The sequence below is a fragment of the Lutra lutra genome, chromosome 9 (assembly GCF_902655055.1).
Source record: "Lutra lutra chromosome 9, mLutLut1.2, whole genome shotgun sequence".
In the NCBI taxonomy this organism is placed as follows: Eukaryota; Metazoa; Chordata; class Mammalia; order Carnivora; family Mustelidae; genus Lutra; species Lutra lutra.
This window is the reverse complement of record NC_062286.1, coordinates 22,482,722-22,505,833: the sequence shown is the minus strand read 5'-3', so window position 1 is coordinate 22,505,833 and position 23,112 is coordinate 22,482,722. Positions and strand designations below refer to the sequence as shown.

General features: G+C 54.1%; 1 protein-coding gene across 3 annotated transcripts in view; it reads right to left on the bottom strand.

The window, feature by feature from the left end:
- Nucleotides 1–2,936: 2,936 nt before the first annotated feature.
- BABAM2 (BRISC and BRCA1 A complex member 2) overlaps nucleotides 2,937–23,112 on the bottom strand; it is a 399,606-nt gene continuing 379,430 nt past the window's right edge. For all 3 annotated transcript variants that reach the window (XM_047746396.1, XM_047746400.1, XM_047746397.1), the window contains one exon: nucleotides 2,937–3,265. In XM_047746396.1, the coding sequence (XP_047602352.1) occupies nucleotides 3,202–3,265 (64 nt within the window). In that variant the 3' untranslated portion in view covers nucleotides 2,937–3,201. The remainder of the gene's footprint in view (nucleotides 3,266–23,112) is intronic.

Sequence of the window (23,112 nt, the reverse complement as noted above, 5' to 3'; positions counted from 1 at the left end):
CAGCCACTAAGTGGGCAGGGCCAGGATTCAAATATAAGTCTCTCTCCTCAAGTTCACGCTCTTTCCGGTTCAGTCCCAGGAGCACAGCGGCCCGCTCTCGCAGAGCCCCATGCGGCTGTGGGTGCCGGGTCCTCAGGGAGCCGAGCGGATGGGAGAGGGCTCACGGCTGGCTGCCCAGGGACCCCCAGGAGGTGCCCAGTATTACCAGTCAACACATCAGAGCCCTTCTTGTCTGTGCTGAGCTAGAGATTCAACTGAAATTACAAGGGCTGACTAAGCTGGTGACCGGATTTACGAGGTAATAATAATGTGCTCTCCTAAACGGCACTTTTCTTCTTCAAAGCATTTTATAGTCATTTACTAATTAGCCCAGGGCTGCACTCAGTATGCAGGTACGAGATGCTCGATCATGGGCTCAACTAGTGAGAAGTGCTTGAAAACACCCAGGGGACCGTCACCCATTTACAAACCCCATGGGCTTCCGCAGCTGGCGGGGTGGGGGTTGCAGCTAAACCTCGCGAGCTCTGGTTTTGAATCCGTGGCGCTGGGAACACAAGGTGCCCATTGTCACCCTCTGCTGTTTGGTTTCCTCCTAAGAAAATCAGCCCAACCCTCCTCCTGTGCTAAAGGGGATCAAAGTGTGTTGTAATTCGTATAATCCTCCTGCTCACAAACCTCCACACAGCACACCACCCTTCGCTAGGAAAGAAGACCGAGAAGCCCCCGCCCTGAGCAACAGAGCGGGATCCGGAGCCGGGAGCCTGGGCTGAACCCCGCTTTTGCACTGACTGGCTGGTGGCTGTGGGTGACTTGCTTCACCTCTCTGGTCTCGTTTCCTCATCGGTGAAACGGGGGCCGCCCTGCCCGCTTGCTTGCTCCACTAGTCGGCTGTGAGAGGCTCTGAGGTAAGGTGGGTGACAGCCATTCCTGGTCAGAGTGTGCCCGCTTTGCAGATGTGCGGGCGAGTCACCGACAGCCCGGCTTGGCCTGTGCGTGTGGGCGTCCCCCGCCCCAGATCACACTGCCCACTGCTGGCTGCCGTCACGACTGCCGGGCTGTTGAAAGGCCAAGAGTCCAGGCCATGCCATGCGACCTCACCCCATCCCCACATCTGCCAACCGCCCGCTGCTGGAAGTGGCGCTGGGCTCCCCTACCGGGTCTGAAACACACCTGACGCAGTCGACTCTTGGCTCTGTGGGCCGTGAGCCCCATCCATGCCCCATCCAAGTGGGGGGGGGGAACGTTCACAGCAGTCCTGAGGGACAGTGTCACAGGGCAGAGCGAGGGATGTATGGCACATGGCTGCGCTGAGGTCGAGTGGGCAGTCGGCTGGCCAGGGGCAGAAGAGATTCCGGGGTGGTCAGCCGGCTTAGGGCTCAGAGGGAGCCCCTGGGGAGTGTTTTCGAAGTCCCCACATCCCAGTCCCGACCAGTGAAGAACTGCTTTGGCTGAACTACAGGGGCGGCCAGAGCAGCAGCACTCGAGACAGCTCCCCGGGAGTGGGGGGTTCCCGAGGAGGCCTTGTAGGACACAGAGACGGGGCTCACTCGAGGTCACACAGCTGGCTAAGGGCAGATCTGGGGTGTGGACACAGGGCACTGGACTTTTCTCTGTCATGGGAGTTCCCAAGGTTCCGGGGCAGGGGACAAAGTACCCACGTGCGTAAGAACCCAGAGCGGGGCAGTTGTCCAGCTGGTAGCCAGCGGGGGTTGGGGGGTGTCTGAGCTGTTCTGCCTCCTGGGAGTATTCCTGGGTGCTGGAGGATCCAGGAAGGAGAGGGAACCCTCCGTGGTCCCCACAAGGGCCCTCATCTGGTTCCCCTTCAAGCTTACACGGGAAAACTGGGTTCCAGGAACCACAGGGGGAACAAGAGAACGGTGAGAGGCCCGTTAAACCTGACAGGTGGGCCAGGGCTTCACCTCGTCCTGGGAGGTCGGGTGGGCTAAGGGAGCTCGCAGGCCATGCAGGCCGCTGCTCGTATCTCTCACCTCTGCACGCCCGTCCTCCCTCCCTAGTGGAGAGCCTTTAGCCCGGAACCGCGCTAAGCGAGAAACTGTGAGCCTTGTCAAGGGGTCAGCTTGGCTGTCCTCAGCCTGTGCGTAAGCTAAGGGAAGTCCTGTGGTGGGAAGAGAGAGGCCTGGCCCCCACCTCCAGGTTTGCTCCCCATTTGCCAGGGGAGTTTCTGTAGCTCTTGGGCCTCACTTCTCTCTGTACACATAAGAGAAGCAGGGGACAGGGCCGGGGGGTGAAAACAAGGGGCGTTCTGAGACCCCGTCAGGCTGTGACAATCCATAAATACAGGACAAGAGGAACTTCCTCAGGGTATCTGCCCTGCTCTGTTCCTGGATGACAGCCAAGTGGCCTGAACCCAGCTGTCTCAGATACACCAATGATGGCATACAAGGCCCAACCTCTGTTTTCTAGGTATGATGTGCACAGGGTTGCAGAAGCCCAAAGAGCTCGCCCATCAGTCCAGGGAGGGCTGAGTGACATGAGAGAGGGCCGGACGGGGTCACCGGCCCATTCAGCAAACTTTAATGACTGCCTCTGTGCACACGGTGCACACGCAGGGAGCTGGGGAGGGGGGGCAGGGCTGGAGGGGGTGCTGGGTCCCATGTGCTCCTGAGCAGCAGCCAGGGTCCTGGCTGGCTGGGTGGCTGAGACCACGCAGAGTGGCCAGATTCACTCAGGCAGCACCTTTTCCAATGGAGAGCAGCCCCAAGTGGGAAATGCTGGGGAAATCACAGACACACACACACACACACCCAGACACACACACACACACACACACACACACACACACACGACACGTATTTCAGGGAAAAATAAAAGCGAAGGGGGGTTCACTTGACACTTAAATGAGGTCTCAGAGACAAAGGCTTTCCTGAAATCAGGGTGTGTGCATTTGTGATGTCTTACTTTCCCCGGAAAAGTACTGTTGTCAGAATCTGTGATTTTATTTCTTCCAACTACGAAGTATACCGAAGGAAACAAAGAGGGAGCGGCCAGAGGTGGGGGCCCGAGGGCCCAGGTTAGCGCCAGCTGGCTTCGGTCTGGGTTCCGGGCAGGGCGTGCAAAGCTGCTGCGCGAGCAAAACGCTACCATGAAGGCATTCCAAGCGGCTTCCAGGAAGCGGCCATATGTGCTGACACGCATGTGGACAGAGCAGTCTGGCTGGCCACCTCTCAACGCTGGTGTTTCCTAGAGCTTTCCATTGGCAAATGCTGCCTCCTGGAACTGAGGGACAAAGGTTTTGAAATAAGCCCTGGTGGGAAAGAGGGGGAGAAGAAAAAAATTGCGGTTAGCACAAACAACTTGGAAAAAAGTGCAACTCAGAGCTTTCAACTTAACTCAGAACAGTTGTTACTTATTGTTCATGCCTCTTGGGTTGGATTTCCCTTCCCTGCTGATGCAAAACCCTCTGGATTTTTCTAAGGGAGGTGCAAGCAGTTCACTTCTGTACTATCGTGCATGGGTCTTTCAAGGGCCCGTATGCAGACTTTCCAGGCTGCCAGGTCCTGTTAGACACCAGTACACGGGCTCCCTCTGCCTCTCCCAGGCCGAAGACGAGGGCACAACCCCCGCGGCAAGCCAGAGAGTGGCCCAGCCAGCCACCTTGTCGTTTCTGTGACCTGAAATATAAAGAGAGCTGTACTCTTCACTCGGCTGGATCTTTGCCTTCATACAAAGAGGGTCTAATAAAAAGGGTTTCTTGTGTTTCATGGTCTCCATTTATTTCCAAACATATGTGCAGTCTGGTCTGCTGGAAAGAAAGCCAGGCTGGGTATCAAGAGACGTTTCCTTGGCTGCTCACGGAGAGGTACATGATCTGGGGCAGACCGTCTGGCCTTTCTGGCACCCGGATTTGAATCGGTAGAGATGGGCTCCATGTTCTGCACAGGCCTGCTCTGCCAGGCATGGTATGCGGTGCCTGGGGCTGCCAGAGGACCTGGACGGGGCCCCTGCCAGCAGGAGATCCCAGTTGAGAGGAGCAGACCAACACATTGGTAACACCAATTGAGGCGGTAACGGGGTACCGTGAGGCGCTGGGCTGGCACGACCAAGGAAGGCGGAGGTGGGGGAGGCATTCCGTGTTCCAGGCAAGAAACACAGCAGGAGGAGGGACTGGTGGCAGGGGGTGGCCCACTGTGAGCTGGGAACTCGAAGCTCTGCAGGAAAATAGCAGGTGAGGAAGGAAGTGGAGGGGCAGGGTGGCACCCCTTGCCCCTGGTCACCCTGCTTGCCACCTACTTCCTTCTCCCCAGTGCCGTTCTCACACGAGGTCAGAGTCGTCACACCCTACTTGTCTGAGTGGCTCACTCGGAACCGTGACATGAACCAGGAAGGGCCACCTAGAAGCCTGGTCACCACCAGTACCACCAAGGCCCCAAACAGGGCTCCGTCGGTGCAGGGGTGAGTAGCCCCGCACAAGTCAACAGGCCCTGGGGTCCCCCAGTACAGTCACATGAGACCTGACTGCCTGCCTGCCGCCCCAACACCAAGTCAACCGAAACCTCTTTCCCACCGGCCCTGGCCTCCGTGGGCTCCCCTCTCAGGGAGCCGTGCCCCCGGGTGACACCCGGCATACTAGGTCTACCTCCCTTCCCCTTGCCGTGCCTGTGACGAGCTATCTCTCTGGAGCCCTTCTGTCTCTCCACCAACACCCCTCACACATGGTGCTGTTCTCAGACTCACCCCCTTCGGCACAGAACGACCCTCACTTCTCCCCTGAACTTCCAGTCCCACATTCCAGCCACCTGTGGGACTCTGCGACCTGGGTGTCCCTGCAGTTTAAACCAGTGTGCCCCAAATGAAGGGCTCCTCCATAGCATGTGTCTGAATGTGCTTTGGCTCATTTGCATTTCTGTGCCAGAATCCTGTTTCTACCTCTCCCTAAAGCCCAGTGGTGAATTTATCCTGAAGGTTCTTCTTCCTCCACAACGTCCCCTCTGTCCTTCGTGACACGCCCTGGCTCCTGGTCTTGTCCTTCAACAAAACTACCGCCGAAGGCTGTTTCTCCCCTGGACACAGGCGGACTTGAGCTTTCTGTTGCAACTGAATACATTTTCTTGGAGTGTGGCTCTCTGTCACTCCCCCAACCAAGACCCTGTGTGTTCCCCAGATGTGCAGCCTGGCACTCAGTGGTTTTCACTATCTGGCTCCAACATGTCAAAGAAATTGTTTTTGCCCTTCTATTACATTTTTAGGCTCACGCACCCCTCCCTTGAAAAGCTAAGAGAGCGAAGGATTCTCTCCCGGGAAAACTGCACGGAAGTCCCCCGCCCTGCAACTGGGGGCATTGGGAGGATGTCACAGACCCCCCAAAGCCCAGGCACGGTCCAGGATGCAAGCCCCCTCCTCCAGTCAGGCCACCTGCTCTTCTTCTCATGTGCCATTTTCCACTTCACGCTCAGGCCAAGTGCGCTGGCTCCTATCAAGTCTTCCCTGGTGACCAAGAGGTTCTCTCTCTGCCTACAGACAGTCTGTGCTTCTCCCGGTGTCTGTCACATACGCATATGTGGTACTTGCCAGCCCATAGACAGCACTCAGCACGACCTCAGTGGCTGTCATTAAAGTACCTACTGATGGCCGCTAGTTTGTAAAATGTTAAGGCAGGTCCATGACATGCTACTAAGACAAGAAACCGCAGCCTCAGGGAGTGGACAACAGTGGTATCTAGGTACGGAAAAAGAAAACGCAGTCCATTCTCAAACTTCAAATTATGCCAACAGTTAGTGGGAGAGAAGGATAAAGCTCCCTCTTCCATCCACATCCTGCTTGACGTGGTCCTGAGCCAGCCCAACGGTCACCGTCTCTGAGCTCAAAGCCCCTTTCTACCAGCTGCACGGCTACACTCGTCCTTACGGCCCGGAGCCACCGCGATGAGGCCCGAAGAGCCACAGCCCCAGAGCGAGGCTGGGCGGCCAAGGGAAGCTCTGGGCTGTGTTCACCTGGTGAGCAGGGGTGATGAGCCCATCGTGACGTGACGCTTGCATGGGACCATGTGGGCAGGGACCCTGCCGGCTGTCTGCCACCACCCATAAGTGCGGGACAGTCCTTCCTCCCCATTCCATCCGCTGCTGTTAGCCCAGTGACACGCACTCGTTCACCGGAGAGGAGCCTGGCGGCCCATCCTTGAGGGTCAGTGACAGACAGGCCGCTGCCAACGTCCACTGCCTCTGCACTGCTGCTTGAAGTACCCCATGGCATGTAACCGACCCCGGCACCCCTGCGCAGGGTGGTGTCCCTGCCCCAGGGTACAAGCTGGCCCCGCAGCAGGCCCCTGAGAAGGAGCGTGATGGGGCTGCCTGATACTGGGGCGCGCCCTGGGCCCTGGGGCAGGGAGCGCTCCCCGCACCTCCGGCGCTGCAGGCCCAGGGTCACACGGCTCCTGAAGCAAATCTGATCCGCTCAGTTTTTCCTTGGAAACTTCTGGGGTAGGGGCTGCCGTACTCCCAGCTCCTCAGATGGAAAGGTCCTGGCGAGAGGGAGCCTGCTTTAGAGCAAGCTCTTTCCTCCTTCAGAAAGTTCTGAAGTTTCCTGTTCTGTCCTGGGCTTTCCCTGCCAGGGCGAGCTGCGTGACGCCAAGGGGAAGCAGTGTGGAGAAGGGCTGTCAAGAGCCATGAGGCTACCAGCTGTCGTCAGTGAGCGCTGCTCCACCGGCCTCTTCACGAAGTCACTTCAGGGAGACGGGGGAGGAGGAAGGGGGAAATGACAACCGGCTCCCACCCATTTATAGATTTTTTGTTTTTAAGTGCTGTTTTCATTTATTTCACTCTTTATCAGAGAAATTGGAGACCTGCCCAGGGCATACCTTGCCAAAGGCACTAGTTATCTGCCACCTTTTAAAAAACTCTTTGATCCAAAGACAAAACTCATGGCAAGCTTTAAAGTGTGGTGGGCTGCGGGCTGCGGGTGGCGGGTGGCCGAGGGCCCATCTCCTCACCTCCCGCTCATGGCCAAGAGGAGCTGTGGGGAGAGAGGCCCTGAGTCAGTTAAACTCATCATTCTATCCATTCATGCTGGAAGGGAATTTATTTTTAGACCAAATTCGAGCTAAATATGCCTCAGGACAAAGTAAGGTTCTGACCCTCTTCACTGGTGGTGGTCCTGTTGCTCTGGGTGTTAGGAAATCACAGCTCAGGCCAATCCCAGAGTCTCAGGTGAGAAGAATAAAACCGGAAGAACTGGCCCCAAGCTGAAGAAAAGCTGGGTAGGTTTTCCGTGATTTCAGAGCAGGAGTGGCCGGGCAGGGAGCGAGGCAGACAGACCCCTCTGGCCAGGAGTCAGGGAACGGGATGCTCCGCGGGACATCTCTCCCCTCTCCAGGCGTCGGGTTCCTCACGTACCAAGCAGGGAGCTAAGTCTGGAGATCCCAAGGCCCTGTTGGCTGCGGGCATGAAGAAGGAGGTAGTGTGTGCGGGGTGTGTGCTGGAACCAGCCACACCTGAGCTCCCGGCCCGGCACTGCCCCTGCCTGTATCGCTTGGGCAAGAGACTCACCTCTTCAGCTTTAATTTCTTCAACTCTAAAAGGGGAAAAATAGCCTTAAATTGCTTTGAAGGGTAATCCTCATCAGGATTAAATGAGATGGCCCAAGTCAGCCTTGGCCCGGTGCCTGGTTGAAAAGATGGTTGGTAGATGTCAACAGCTCCCATCGGGACCAAACTGGGTCTGAGGGCAGAGGCTGTGAGTCCGTGGGAACAGCCAGAGCATGTATGGCTAGAGAAGAGCGAGCCCCTGTGTGGAAGAAGAGGGCCTTGGGTGCTGCCCTTCGTTCATCCCTTCTGCCGTGGCTTCTTGGCTAACTTCAAACTTGCAGGACACCGTGCGTCTCCTGAAATCCAGTCCAGGGCTGCCGGCGGCACAGCTGGGCTGTCTGAGGGTGAGCTGTGTGCTGAGAGGCACCTGCAGGCGCCGCTGTCCTTTGCCCAAGCCTGCTGGCTCTGCTCGTGTGCCAGGCTCTGGTCAGGGCGGAGGTGGCAGCTGGGAACTAGAGGGATGTTTAAGAATCCCAGGGCTCTGGATGCCCATGATGGGGGTATCAAAGTGGGCTGGGGCCTGCAAAGATCTTCTGTTCAGGGCAGTAGGTATGGTAAGGGGGAGTCAGTGGGTCAGGTGGAAAGAGTCCTGAAGCATGAACAGAAGACATGGGCCCTAGTCTAGGCCTTGGTTTGGTGCGTCCTCTGGAACTGGGACTCAGTTTCCTCACCCGTAACAGAAAGATTTATACTCCATGGCCTCTTCGTGCCACCCACTTACGGTTCTAAGATATCCATGCGATGACCCTGAGCAAGCCACTTAACTACTCTGTTACATGAGAGCCCTAGCCAAGCCCAAGGCCAAGGCCCGGCACAGCACAGTCGCAGGAGGTGGCAGGGAGGCGAGGCGGGGTGGCCGCTGTGAGTAGCTCTTTCACCAAGAAGACAGGGTCAGTGATGAATCCTGCAGGGGTCCAAGAAGAGGCTTCGGAACACCACAGGCAGCTCACGAAAGGGACGAAAGGCTGACTCCTAGAGGCTGTCCCTCTGTCCTCCCACCAAGGGAAGGTGCCGTCCCAAGTTCTTGCTAATTATCTGTGATTGTTCTGTGGAAGGGGCACTGCAGACCCTGGAGTTATGGCAGGGGCCATCAGGGAAATCCTCCGAACTTCAGGAGAAGGCAGTTAGGAACTTTGTCCCAAAAAGGCTCATCCACAGGGGTTTTCCCTCCTGGAACTGCAGTTCCGTATTTACTCAACGGATCTTTTCGAAAGAAGAGAACAGCGTCTCAACATTGAAATTGGTACAGCTTTAAGAAAATAAGAGCAGGGGTGCCGGAGTGGCTCAGTGGTTTAAGCCTCTGCCTTCAGCTCAGGTCATGATCTCAGGGTCCTGGGATCGAGCCCCACATCAGGCTCTCTGCTCAGCAGGGAGCCTGCTTCCTCCTCTCTCTCTGCCTGCCTCTCTGCCTGCTTCTGATCTCTGTCAAATGAATAAACAAAATCTTAAAAAAAAAAAAAAGAAAAGAAAATAAGAGCAAAAACTGAAAATAAAGCCCGAAGAGACTGGGCACTCCGGAGAAAGGGAAGGAACGACACGAAGCAGGTTAAACGTGGCTGGTGCTCCCAGCATGCCGAGTGTGGCAGGTAGCCCTGCTTTCCGTTTGCAGGCAAGAAAACAGAAGCTTCATGAGTTCAGGAAAGGTACCTACCCAGTGGTACCCTGATCTCGGGCCACAGGAGTGTGTCTTCCCACCCCAGGGCCACATAGGAGGCCACACAGGAGACCCTGTAGCCTTGCTGCCTCTTCAGCCTCTCTTACTTGGGACTTTTTATTTTACAAAAGCCTAAACAATCATCTTCTTCCGAAGCAGAACGCAGTCCTCTCTTTCTGGAATTCAAAAATACTTTTCTCTGGGCAATCATGAGATGAGCTTTGTGCTGTTTGCCGGAGTCAGGCCAAGGCGGTGGTGGAGAGGGGGCGGGGCGGGGCGGGAGAAGCGGTTCGGGGACACGACCCTCATTGTCAGTAAATCAAGGAAATATAAATCAAGTCAGAATTCATTTTTGCAAATAGAGGCAAGTTCCAAAACATCTAAGGCTCATTTCTTTTTCCACTCTTTTCTGCAGCTGTGACTTCCACTGGCACATGTTTTTAATCAGTCCTATGAAAACCGATTGTGGTCTGAAAATCAAAGGCGCCCCGTAAATAGTGTGAGGCAAGACCTGCTAATCGTTTCTCGGGGTCTTGCCTTGTCCCCGTTGTCCCCGGCCGCTGCTGTAAATATGGACTCATCTGGGGTTACTCGTGTCATAGGGGTCATCCCTAAAATAGGATCTCTACAAAGAGACCTGGTCCTACTCCAATGCCCTTCACCCCAAAGGGCAAAGGGCCTTGTGAAGACCGCCCCATCCCACTCTGGGTGCCTTGGTGGGCAAATGACTGGCACAATGGGAGCTCATTTTGTGGCTGTGCCCCAGGCGACGTCAGCCTGGCTCTCTGGTGTGGGCTTCTGGAACAAACAAGTGGTTGTAACTGGTTCCCACAGTCGCCCGAAATGTGCCAACCTCTGAGCACGCCTGGTTCATTTTTAGGGGGTCCTAACTTGCCAAACAAGGAAACCAATATGCTTGAGATGCGAAGGCTTGATCGCTGATGGGGCACACCATCTCACATGCTCACAGGCTCCCGCAGGGCCCTTGCCCTCAGCTGGAACCGATTGTCCCTCTGCTGGATTCCACGGCATGCTGGGCCTCCGACCTCAGGCCCAGCCGTGGTCTGCCTTGAGTCTGGAATGTTTAGATTGGTGTCTAGACGATGTCTTGTACAGCTCGGGCTCCTCGCCTGTGAGACGATCGACGGCTAGGACTGTCGTCCCAGTATGTGTTGAATTAAATCAAATGCTGTTTTAGGAGGACTTCACCAACCAACCAACCAGGAGCCATTTCTAGACATCAAAGTATTGGGATGAAATCTGGCTCCTGCTAAATCATAGGGTGTCTTTAAATGCTTACTAAAATGATCAAAATTACCTAGTGGTTCTCTCTCCTTCTGAGGCTCTCCAAGGAGGCCCTCTGGAGCCTGGCCAGTTCCTCTGGGCTACGCCAGCTCACAGCCGGCTTCTGCAACTGCAGGGGTGAGGCCCTGCTCCCAAGGGCTGCAGGTGTCCCTGCCTGCGGGGCATCCCGGGGGGCTGTGTACTGAGAAGGCGGGGGAGGGCAGGAAGGTCAGCTAGCCAAATGACAGGGAGGGACGAGAGTCCTTACAGGTTCCTGAGCCTCCCGCAACTGCAGGGCGCCCGTCCTCCACCGGGCTCCACCTCTGTCACATCCCAGCCGTAGTCCCCTAGCCATCTTACACTCCTTAATGGCAGACCCGTGGTGGTACTCATCCATCTCCTCGTCCCAGCTTCGTGTCTAGGGCTCAGCACACAGCGACTCAATAAATACTTCTCAAACCCATGTAGACATTTGGCTCAAAGATGTACTTTAGAAACATACATTTTTGAAACAAAAGGAAATCTCAGAAGTCAGATAGTTCAATCGTTACAGGCAAGGGAAAACTGAGGGCCAGAGAAGTTAGTGTTTCCTCTAATACAGCGTACGATAATTATAGCTGTCAGCATACAGCTTCTCTGTGAGTCAAGGGCAGAATTTCAGGATGGTTCATCCTTGGTGCCCAGTGGCACTCACCTTCCTTTGGGCCTCACGGCAAACGAATACCAACTTGGCTCAGGAAGGAAGGGAGGAAGGGAGGGAGGGAGGCAGGCCAGCCCCAAGGCTGACCAGAGGCCCTGAAGCTAACTAAGAGCAGAGTCTGGGCCAGTCCTCTCTATCTCATACCTCTCAGCCTGACGCTGTCTCCATCCTGAACCTACCTGATGAGAGGCTGGGAGGAGAGGGTGCCCGTGTCCCCTGAGAAAGGCTGGGCCCCCACGTAGTGGGGTGGGCTGAGTTGATGGGGTATACCTGGCTAGAAGGAAGCCAGATAGTGGGTGTTGGGGGCTAAGAAGTGTGGCGCTGCCTGGGACCCCAGAGCAGAGCCACAGCCCTGGGCTCATCTTATCTCCCAATCTGCACCTGCCCACCACGCCTCGGGCGCCAAGTGCCTCGGCCGCGGGCACCAATCTTCTGCTTGCTCTGCCCGGGGCTACACGAACAGGAGCCGAGCCCTGGCTCTGGCAGGCGGCCGTGTGGATGCTGGCGGTGGGGACCAAGATCCCTCCGCTGGCCTGGCCAGGGCAAGGGCTTCTCCTGCGCTCACCTGCACTGGGGAGAAGCGGACTGCCTGTCTGATGGCCGTGAGTCACTGCCAAGGTCACAGATTACCCTCCCCTCTTAGTCAGCGAAGGGGGGAAAAACCAAAGGCTAGACCTCAAAGAGGAAGTGCTCAGGGTCCCAGCTGAGTTGGCCTGGCCGAGGGCAGGTCGTCCCCGAGTCACACTCCAGCCGGCACAGCCCAAGGCTCCTGCTCAGCACTGCCAAGCATCAGCCTTGCCATCCGAGGGCCAGACCCCCGAAGACTAGGAAATGTTTAGGAAATCAACTCTTTGGGGCCTAAAACAATGCTGTCCTCCCTAGAGAATCTCCCTGGGGCTATAAAGTGCTGTCTGCCTAAATCTGGGTTCTCTCACTCAGACTCTCAGCAGCTGGAGGCTGTGGTTCATGTCTTCCCTGGCTGGCTGGGCCCCTGCCTCCTCTCTGGGTGTTTGCGTGCCGCCCCCTCCAACAGCTGGGTGTACACAGATAGACGCCCCTTGCACACATGGGGGAGACGCATCAAGGATGGCCGTGCGCCCTCTTCTTTCCAGTCTCATCCCCATGCCTGGCCGCTGAAAGACCATTCCCAGACATCTGGCTCTCGGGGCCTTACAGAAGGAAGAGCAGCAATTCCAAAAGACGAAATTGTTCAATGGGAGAGGATGCCTGAGGCCTACCCTCCCCGCTGGGCTGCGGTGGCCTTCGCAGAAACCAGGTGGGCTCTGCTGGGCTAGGAGAGTAGGGAAGTTCTCCAGCAGGCTGGCAGAAGACAGAATCTGGCAGGTGGAAGGCCTTATGGGTCCTATCGGTCCCACTGAGGCACCGCAGAGGGCTGGAAGGAGCACAGGCAGAGGAGCTCACCTGCTTGGCGGGGCTCTTCCCCTCTGCACCAAGCCGGGGGCCCTGCCATGTTGTGCCCAGCTAGCTGTGGCCCCCGTGTCAGCTAGACAGCAAGGGCAGGAAGGAAGGACCGGAAGGAAAGGGAGGACATACATACAATGGGGATAAGAGAGACCCACACATGGTTATCAAACAGGCTGGTTCCAGGGATGGGTATAACGACTGGAGCGGGTTGTAAAATCCACTTAGTGGGTCCTGAGTAGCATTAACATGAAACAAAACAAAATCAGGATGTGTCATGTGTGGCAGGGGGAAACAGTTTTCCAGGAAACTTTGGTTTGAGTTATAAATACTGGATGAGGATATAAAATAAATGTGTTCCTGTGGAAGGCAGGAACCCCGAAAGCTGTAAGTATACGGGAGGGGCTGCCTACTACCTCCTAGACATCGTGCTATTTGCTTCCGTCTGTATTATTTTACATTGACTCCTTCTCCTGGGCCTACTACCAGGGAGGCCTTATTACCTGTCCTTGCCAGTGAGAAATCTACAATTCAGAGACGCCAAGTAACTTTTCTAAGATCACAGAGGGAATTGGTGGCAATGCTACTTATGGATCTAGAGCTGACTGACCCCGAAGTACTCATTCTTTCCCCACCGCCATGGCTTCCAGAAGAACGAGAGCTGGTGAGGTATAGGGTGGGGGGCAGGGGTCTGCCTCGGGGCAGCTGCAGGACACTGAGTCACCAGGACGGTGATCTACAGTGAGGCGGTGTGCTTGGGGACCACTCCATGCTTTGATGCGTGGATCTTCCCCTCCAGCTTAGCTATATTTCAGTCCCCTCTGGGAAAATGAGAATTGCCCACAGGCGGGTTACGAATTTCGAGAGCTACTTACTGCCAGCTCCCTTCACACCCACCTCTGTTCTTGCAAAGCCCCCTAAACGGCCCTCTCTCTTACAGGTTCACGTGTCCAGGGCTGTTGAGTGCTCTCTTCAGTCCCCCTCTGGGGACCTGCACTGGGTGGCTTTGGAGTCGAACTGTGACTACAGTAACAAGGGACAAAGGGGTGAACTTGGCCTCCCTCTCACTTGTCCCTCTGGTTCCTGGAAGTACTCAGGCGCCCTGATGAAGCGTGAGGCCTACTCTGAATGTCCGCGAGAAGGTCATGTGACACGTGCCATCTACCAGCTGCACATGCCAGACATCGTGAATGTTCTCTAAATAAGGAGCCCCAGAAGAGCAGAGGGCGGAAAGTCCTTTAACATGAAGGTTACCTGGCGTCCTAGCACTCTCCAGGGCTGTTGAGAAGGACGTCTGTGAAGTGCTATAAAATGGGAGGTATTATTATGATTGAGCTGTAGACTAGAGTGGGGAGGGCTGAAGTGTGATTCCGGCTCTGCCTCTAACTTGCTCTGTGCCTGGGGATGGGCCTCCTCACCTCCCTGAACCCCAGATGCCTCCTCGGTCGAGAGAAGGGATGGCTTCTGAGTTCACGTCCAGGTCTAATACACTATTATCCATTATTATTACTATTATTATTGCTTTGGTTGCAATCCAACCACTTTAGCCAGAGACGGTGTCTTAAGTGGAAACAGTAATTAATAAATGAGCTCTCCCTGCGCTTTGCTCGAGGGGTTCTCTCAAAGCCTTAATAAGCATCATCGGAGACATCACCTATATCTGCGGTTTCTAGATCGCTCTCCTTTGTCTCCAGATCTGACACAGAACCCCAAGACTGAGTGGCCAGCATACATCCCGGCTGTCTTCCTTCCATCCCTCAGCCTGGCAGACGACCGAACATTCATTCATGGCTAGCCCCTGCTCAGGTCTCGGTGCCTGGTCCTGCAGGGATCAAGGAATGAACCTGAGTGGGCCCTGGCCTTCAGAAAACCACAGACACTTGGGTCCTGGAGCAGAGAGCAGCATGCTAACTCTGGTCAGGAGCTGGGTGGCTTCACTCTCACAGTCACGCGCCAAGCCCTCCAGGACCTCTTTCTTACTGTGATTGGCCCACATCAACCAGAGCAACTTTCTGCCGGGAGCTGGCTTTCTTTTCTGCTCAGAGTTAGACCAGGGCATTATCCAGCAGGCCAGACGTCTAGCATCTTTAATGACAATAATAATAATTTGCATTTATACAAGGCCTTTCATCGGGGAATCTTCAAGTGTATCACAAACAGTAATTAATTCCCCTTCGCAACGCTGGGAGCCAGTTAAGTAGGCACTTGTTTGCTTTGCAGGGAAAGGGAATCTTCCTGGACCACGCAACAAGTTGGGGGCCTCCCTTCCTACCCTAACCGGCCCAACCCTCAAGGCCTGGCATGGGCCTTCCACAAAGCCCGCGGTTACCCACCCCAGCCGTGGCATCTGTCCTGCCTCTGAGCTCAAGGGCCAACCGTGGAGCCACTCATTTGGGACCAGCCAGAGATAGACTGGAGGAGATCTCAGGATCCTGTCAGGGCAAGACTTGCCCTAAAGGTACCTCTGAGGGGAGATCCTCTAGCTCTGGCCTGAATACCTTTCACGAGGGAGAGCTCATTATTTCAAGGCACGTCTACTAGTTGTCATGTTTTGCCTTAGTCTAAACTGAAATCTGTCCCCTGGGAACCCCCGCCCATGGGTCCAACTTGTGTCTTCTGGAACAAAACACCCTATCTCAATGGCTTGGGGTTGCAGGTTGATGTCTCTTGTATACACATCGTCTGCTTCCGTGATGACCCTCGGGCGGAGCAAGGTGGCGCATATTCAGCCGAGGTTTCAGGGGGCTTTGAACGGAATGGCTGGGGCAGCTGAGCCTCCACCACGCACTCGGGGCCCCAAGGCCAGGCTGCCTTCCTGAGCACTGTGGGCAGGAGCTCCCAGGTATCACTGGCTCTGAAGCCCTGGGTCTGCCCAGCTTTGAACCCGGCTCTTTAGATTCCCCACCCCCGCTGGTATAGACACTGGAGGCCTCCATGTTCATCTTGGGGGACTGCACCTCAGCGACACAGAAATACTCCCTCATTCTGCCACGTGATGGATGAACAAGGAATGAACATCCTTTGTTCCTGGATCTAGTAAGTCCGGGCGTAACTGTCAATGGCGGGGACTTGTTCTTGGAGACCAAGCTAGATGAAACCTTGTTTGTTCCTTTTTTAGCCCTTCTTTATCAGAATAAACTTAAGAAGAGGAGGCACCGCCGCTGAGCTGGGACAGACACAAGGACAAGAGTTCCGCAATCCCCTGTCCTCTCTAGGTGGTTAGAGGCAAGAGAGGCCTCAGGATGCGGGCAAATGAAATCCTCTGCTACATTTATTTCCAGAAGCTAGCTCTTCTAGGGAAAGCCACATCTCCCTTGAGAGACTTCTGGGTCCTTGTTGGTAGCTTTCTGCCTAAAAAGACCCCACCCTCCCTTTCCCAGAGTACATGGTTTGGGCCTCACCACGGAAGGAGTTGTGAGCACGCAGCAAAGGCTGTTGTTTTCCTAAAACCTGCCCCCTTGTGAATACGACATTTGGCTCGTGGTGATACAGCATCGTCCTGCTTTCCTTTCACATGATCCCCATTTTCTGGCCTAGAATCAGGAGGGATCATTTCTGGCTAGGATTTGGACTGAGTCACTGAGCTGGGGGATATTTGGGAGGAGAAAAATCCGAGGGTGTAGAGAGAGAAACTGCTAGGGTCGTTCTGTGGCAAAGGGGCGCCCCCGGCAACCATCCCTGCATGCGGACCTGAGAGTCGGAGGGGACTGAATTCAAATATGGATTGGTCACTTAGTTCCTGCGTGTCCCTGGGGAAGCCGCCTGGCCATCCCGAATCTCCATGTATTTCCCGTAGGACTCAGCTCGTGTGGCTGTGATGAGGAACCCGTGCCAGGCACGTGGTAAGGACTCAGACCATGTTGGTTTCCTCTCCTCCCGCCCTCCACGCCCACCACACGGCTGCAGGAACGCTCCGAGCAGCTCACTCCTGCCTCGCTTTAAGGCAACAGACACAGACGGAATCGCTCCTGTCTACGAGCCGGTCTGGAGTACCTGGGAGCACTGCCTGGATGGGGTCGGCATCGCGGAGGCATTTAGTATTTGCTGAGTGAGGAAAGGAACCAACTTGATACTTGGTATTTTATAGTTTATAATATGCTTTTAAAATAAGCCCGTTTTAAGCCAAGCAACAATCAAGTGTATGAAATAGACACCATTGCTCTACCCCTCCCTGGGCACTTCAGGAAGAGACAGACGTGGGCAGAGCAGGGAACCCACCCGAGCTCGGCTGTGCGGTAAAGGCAGAGGGAGACCTGGGCAGAGGCTAGTGCCTCGTGGCAGCACCACGCTTGCCCGGGAAGGTCTTCTGTGTCTTCTGTGGCCACAGACTTGGTGAGGGAAGGGCAGGACTCTGGGGGCACTCCCGTTCCACTACCCGGCTCTCGGGACCTAGCCATGGTGCACTGGGAGGGAGGGCCCTGCTCAGCACGGCTCCCCACCCCACATCTGCCCTTAGCATCTGCAGCTCAAAGTGCACAGCATCATCGTGAGCCTGGTGACCTGGAGGAGCTTTCCGTTTTAAAAATCAGAAACATTTGCTAAATGTAAGCTTTCTTTCTCTCAGACCCTGGGTCTCTGGTCCTAAGTTAACTGCAGGGATATTCCCCGGTGCCAGCTTCCCTGGGCTTCCAGCTTCCCGTTGGGTGCGGTAGCACCAATGTCCATGGCCCACCCTCTTCCTCTTGACGGCATCTTTCTAGGGCACAGAGATAAATGCTCTTGGACACGGGACTCTGTTCCTTAGCACAGAGCTCTGCACATTTTAGGGGCTTAAAACAATGACAAACTACATTTCCTCTTGTTCCTGGTAGCCTTTGAGAACCAAGAAAGGGGACAGGAAGTAGATTTTAAGTCCTGGGCTACTGTGGGCTCCTGGCTTCTCCTTCTTCCCAATCATCTAGCCTCTGAACTGCTGAGAACCACAGCGGGATGCGGAATGAAAACGGTAGGTTAGGAATCTCAAAATTTGCCCACATAGCTGGCCCAAACACAATTCCCAATGGGAGCTGAGCGCTGGAAATCGGATCTGCCCACAAAGCCATCTCACCCGTGGAGAGTTCATAACCACCTCCTGGAAACCACTCTGACAACATGCCCGACGGAGGAGGGCTGTCCCGGGGGGATGGCGTCACTGCACCCCCCGGGGGACGTGGAGCCCGATGCCTCGGGAGTGAGGTCGGCTCCCGCCACTATGAGCTCATCTATTCTGGACCCCGTAACAGATTTCTTCGTGCTGCTCGCATCTGACCTCTGGGGTAGAACTCTGGAAAATCATGGGTGTTCCTGAAGCTGAGAGCCAGCTTCAGGTCAGAAGTGAGCAAAGAGGAGCCAGGACGTGGGCTCTCCACGATAGGCACCTAAAGGAGATCAAGGTCTATGCTGCCTACGGGGAAGGGACCAAGTCTTCACGCTTCTGGCTGTGGGGCACCCCTCTTCCCGCCCTGAGACGCTGCAGCCACCCCTGGCAGGCAGCACCGCTGACGGGGACAGGTAAAACTGGGCATGCTAGGGGCCAGCCCAGGCTGCAGTGACTCAGAAACCGAGGCCAAGCAGTGTTAACCTGTTGCCAGCCAGCGAGGCCCCTGGGAGAAGACCCCACAGACTTCTAAGATGCGGATACATCCAGGAAGGCAGCTTCTACTCTGCACAAAGGTGTCTGGTTGAAGCAGCAAGTGGAGGCCCAGAGTTTGCCCCCACTCTCCTGGCTAAGCTGTGTGTTCTCCCAGCGCTACGTGCCCACAGAAACAGACAGGTTTCTTTCTTTCCTTTTTTTTTTTTTCATACCCAAAGCTATTAGTTGAACTCTGCTCTGCACCAACCCAAAGAGAGCACCTTTTCTAGTGAGCACAGAAGTTCTTTATAGACCAGATCGGCCCTGAGAAGAGGACCATTCATTTCTGTACTTTGGTTTCTCTATTATGTACCTGGAGCACGCGCGGGGGATGCCTGTCACTAGGACGCCAAGTTCATAAATTAGAATCTTGTTTGGATTGCTAACGGGGGAAAAAGATGAAAGAGATTAGTCCTCTCCTAGTCCCTGAATTTTTTAAGGCATTTTAAGGACCCATTGCTGTTTCTCTGACTGCAGCCAACAACCTACCCCAGCACTCTGGGCTGTTCCTGCCCCCATCCTGTAGCTCAGACTCAGGGACAAACACAGAACAGGGGTGGGATGAGTCCTCAGGGCAGCATCTGCTCCCTTTTACTGCCGCGGTGGTCAAGCCAACTCCGTATTCTCTCCTGTCGGGGTACGAATGGTGTTCCACCTTGAACCATGGCTGAATGCAGTCAGACCGCACAGCTGGGGTGTCTTTTTTCAGAACTGGTGAACACCATGGATGCCAGAGCCAGCAGACCAATAAACACAGTCATGTAGCAAAATAAACTATAAAAGAGCAGAGTAAGTCCCCACCCTCTGCAGATTCCACCAATCTCAAAGCATGCTTTGTGTCGTTACTACTACTAGGAAGAGAGAGTCAAGCCCCTCAGTAGTTATTCCAGGAACTCTTGCTATACAAAAACTGCCTATTTCAAGTTCAAAAGTCAGAGAAAGTTGGATCCCAAAACCCTAAAGATCACCTAGTCCCGGGATCAGTGAACTTTTTCTGGAAAGGGCCAGATGGTAATTAGTTTGGTTTTGTGAGCCATATACTCTCTCTCTACAGTTTGACTCTGCCCTTGTGATAGCAGCCCCAGATGATATGTACATGAATAGGTGTGGCTGGGTTCCAATAAAACTTTATTTATAAAAACAGGCAGTTGGCTGTTGTTTGCCAATTCTTATTCTAGTTCAACCTCAGTATTTTCAGAGGAGGAGTGAGGTGACTCCTTCACAGTGACTTCCAAAAGGGAGACCATCCAAAATGGAGACCTGCATGGCTTGCGGGGAGGAACACAGACCCTGCTGCCTGCCTTAGAGCTACCCGTGGGGAAGGCCAAACCAGCCTCTGGGGTAACCGGAGAGTGTGACTCCCACATTTAACTTCAGAGAGGCCCAAAATGCAAGTCGAAAATCACAGGTTAAAGTCTAATAGGACGGCAAAGACAACCCACATATCAAGCTTGGCTGGCACGGGTATAACCATCGGTTATATCCTCGTAAGTATATGTTGCTAAGGTTCATCAGTGAGACTCTGGCCCAGTCTTAAGATGTCTCTGGTGAAGGGCTGGAGAGAAAAGGGGAACAAGCTCCTGTGAAGCCGCTGGCACTTGTCTGTGAAACACAGGAGAAGAAAACAGCAAATTCATTTTTTCCAGTCAGCAGCTAGTCAAAGCTCTAACAGGGTCTAAGTGGTCAGAGAGGACAAAACCTGTTGTCCAGGGCTTGAGAACAGGTTGTTTTGGCTGTCAAGCATTTTCAAAACAAGTTTTTTTGGTCTCGTGACAGGTTGTGGCAAGAAGAAGAAAATGAAAAGACTGGAAGATCCCATGATCCCGGATCCAGGTCTCCGCGTGAGCCAGCCCTGCCTGCACGGTCAGGTCTGCCTGCAGAGTGTGCAGATAAAGCCTGTCTTAGGGCTAATACCACCTCACCCGTGACACCATTTAATCAAGTGATTGCTCTAAGAACTCTCTGGCAGCTGGATAATCATTCTGATCTGGGAGGAATAGGTCAAAGTCACTCTTAAGCCCAAGGGCGCTGTGTGGCTCAAACCCACGCCCTGCGTTGTTTTAATTTTCACCTCATGTTACGTGGACAAATTATGCTTCTGCAACTGAGGTTAAACCATCTGCTCTAAGGTGGATTTTTCCATCTCAACCGCAGAGCGCTTGGATCGGGTGGGGCAAAGAGATCAGCACAGAGGCACCAACGGCGAGGGCCAAGATCAAGCTGGTCTTCGAAAGTGCATTCACTCCCTACCAGGAGTGATCTCACGCAGGGGCTTAACAAACTCGGCCTCAAGGAGGGGATGAGTCAGACCCAGAGCTGGCCGTGGCAGCACCAAAGGCCAGGCGGCCAGATGGGGATCTGGAGAGTACTGTTATCAAGCAACCCAGGGCAAACGTTCAGAAATCAATTAGACAAGTGTGGCAGAAGTTTCCAGATCCCCTAAATTAACACTGAAGAGCCTAGGGTTGCATACCCAGACTTCAACTCAGACTCAAGTTCTGAATGGTTGAGTGACCTTGGGCTCCCTTTCTTGGGTCTCCTTTGTCTCGCTTCCAAAGCAAGGCGGCCGGATGGGCCTTCTGGCTCCAGGGCTCTGGTCCTGAGACTCACCGGAGCAGGGGGCACTGGGTCAGTTACCATCACGCCTGCTACGGCCATCTCAAGTCACCACAAGGGACAGCTGAAGTCCCCACTTTTGGCACTGCTCCCAGAAGAAAAACTGTGAAAGGGGGCTGGCACTTCCCCGTGAGACAAGTTACCAGTTCACAAAAGCTGTCTTCGTTCTGCCAGTTGTCTGCAGGCATGGGTTTCTTTTCTGAAGGAAGAGGGTGGGGATACGGGAAGACTGTTACAAGACAGCCCCCATCACACCTACTCCCACCCTCAAACACACACAGGGGCACCCCGAGCATTTCATATCTCTGCTCAGGATGTGACTTGAAGGCACTGCCTAAGGCCAGCTGTGCAGAGCTTATAGAACCCGAGAGAAGCCTAGAAGACCACTGAGCTCCCTTTCCCCAGAAAGCCATACAGACTGTTGTGACTGATTCTTGGGCTGTCCTTTCGTATAGGATGCCCCGTGAAATTTAAATTTCAGGTAAACAACAAGTAACTTTTTAGTATAAGTATGTTCTAAGTATTGCATGGGATCTACTGATATTAAATGATTTGGTCTCTGAAAGCCCTGGGCACTGAAGTGGCAAAGAAGGGGGAAAGGACTGAAGGCAAACATTCCTTTACAGCATTCCACCAACATGACCACAGAACTTAGTGACTGGTTCCCAGGCCACGGAGGATCTACTGGGATTTACACATCTACTCCCAGGCAGAACATTGCATGGATATGGACTTTATGGATCTAAGAAAACCCTCATTGCCCACAGAAGAAAAGGTCGAATGTCTCAGCAGTTAATAACCACGGTGATTAGCCGAACACCAACAATACGCCCGTGTTTTATAATCTACTTCCCGTCGAACATTCACAGTCCTCTGTGAAAGAGGACTGTTCCCTCACGGGCAGATGAGAAAACCAGTATCTACAGGGGTAACAAAATACCCCCACAGAGTGGCAGGACCAGGACTGGACTTCTGGTTGGTCTGATTTCAGAGCTCATGTTCCTTCCAGCCTGCAGACTCTGACCTGCCTCTTTTCTTTCTCTCCTGCCTCATCCACCACTGCCTCTTCAGTGCGTCCTGGCTACCCAGAACCTCCTGCTTCCTAGCCTCCGGGTGGTCTCTTCCCTGTGGCAGGAATGTCCTCCCTCCAGCACATCTTACCCATATTCCAATGTCAGCCTCCTCAACCTCGGGAAACAGACCTCCTTCCTCTCCTACTGTGTTTCCCCCTGCACATGGCGCACAGCGCTGCCTTAGAAAACGGCCATTTATGTGGCATTTCCACCCAACTCTGGTTTCGTGAAGGCAGGGAAGGGGTCCCACACACCACTATCATGGCACCTGATACCTACTCTGAATACAGTAAACATCTGCTGGCTGGCTGGCTGGCTGGCTGGCTGGATGGGTGGATGGGTGGATGGGTGGATGGGTGGATGGGTGGAAGAGTGCTGGTGATCTGGGGAGAGCCCAATCCCAATCAGAATATGTGCAAGGCCACCCTGGGGCACTTCGAACCTGGGTGTCACCCTGGAGACTCTGCAGTTCTGAACAGAGCGCTGAGCTCAGTTGCCTGGCCGAGCTGGGAGAACTCAATCAGGGGGAAGAGAGGCAGGATGATATAAGAACAGAAAGTAGTTGAAAAGTCAGGAAACCCAAGGTATATTCTCAGTTCCTGTGCTGTGTTACCCAGTGACCTTGGATGAGTCATCTTGCTTTGCAGGGCCTCAGTTTCATAATCTGTAAAATAGGTATAATGGCAGTGGGCGCCTGGGTGGCCAAGTGGGTTAAGTCTCTGCCTTCAGCTCAGGTCATGATCGCAGGGTCCTGGGATCGAGCCCCGCATGGGGCTTTCTGCTCAGCGGGGAGCCTGCTTCCCCCTGCCCCCACCTGCCTCTCTGCCTACTTGTGATCTCTCTCTCTGTCAAATAAATAAATAAAATAAAATAAATAGGTATAATGGCAGTATTGATCTCATAGGATTGGTACGAGAATTACAGGAACTGAAAATCTCCGAAGCATTTGGAGCTGTGCTGGTACAGTGCAAGCGATCGGCACACATTTACCATCATTGTCTGTCAGATGATCAGGAGAGACTGGAGGGTTCACTATCATTTCTGTTGAGATGATGCCCTTACAGATACGTTCCTATAAATTTCACTTTTCTGGGCAACTGGAATAATGACTATTTAAAGACTATCTGATCCCTAAAATGACCAATAATGGGAAATTTTGGTCTTCTACATTTTGATTCTGATTTTTAGAGGAGCAACAGGGCTCCCCACTTT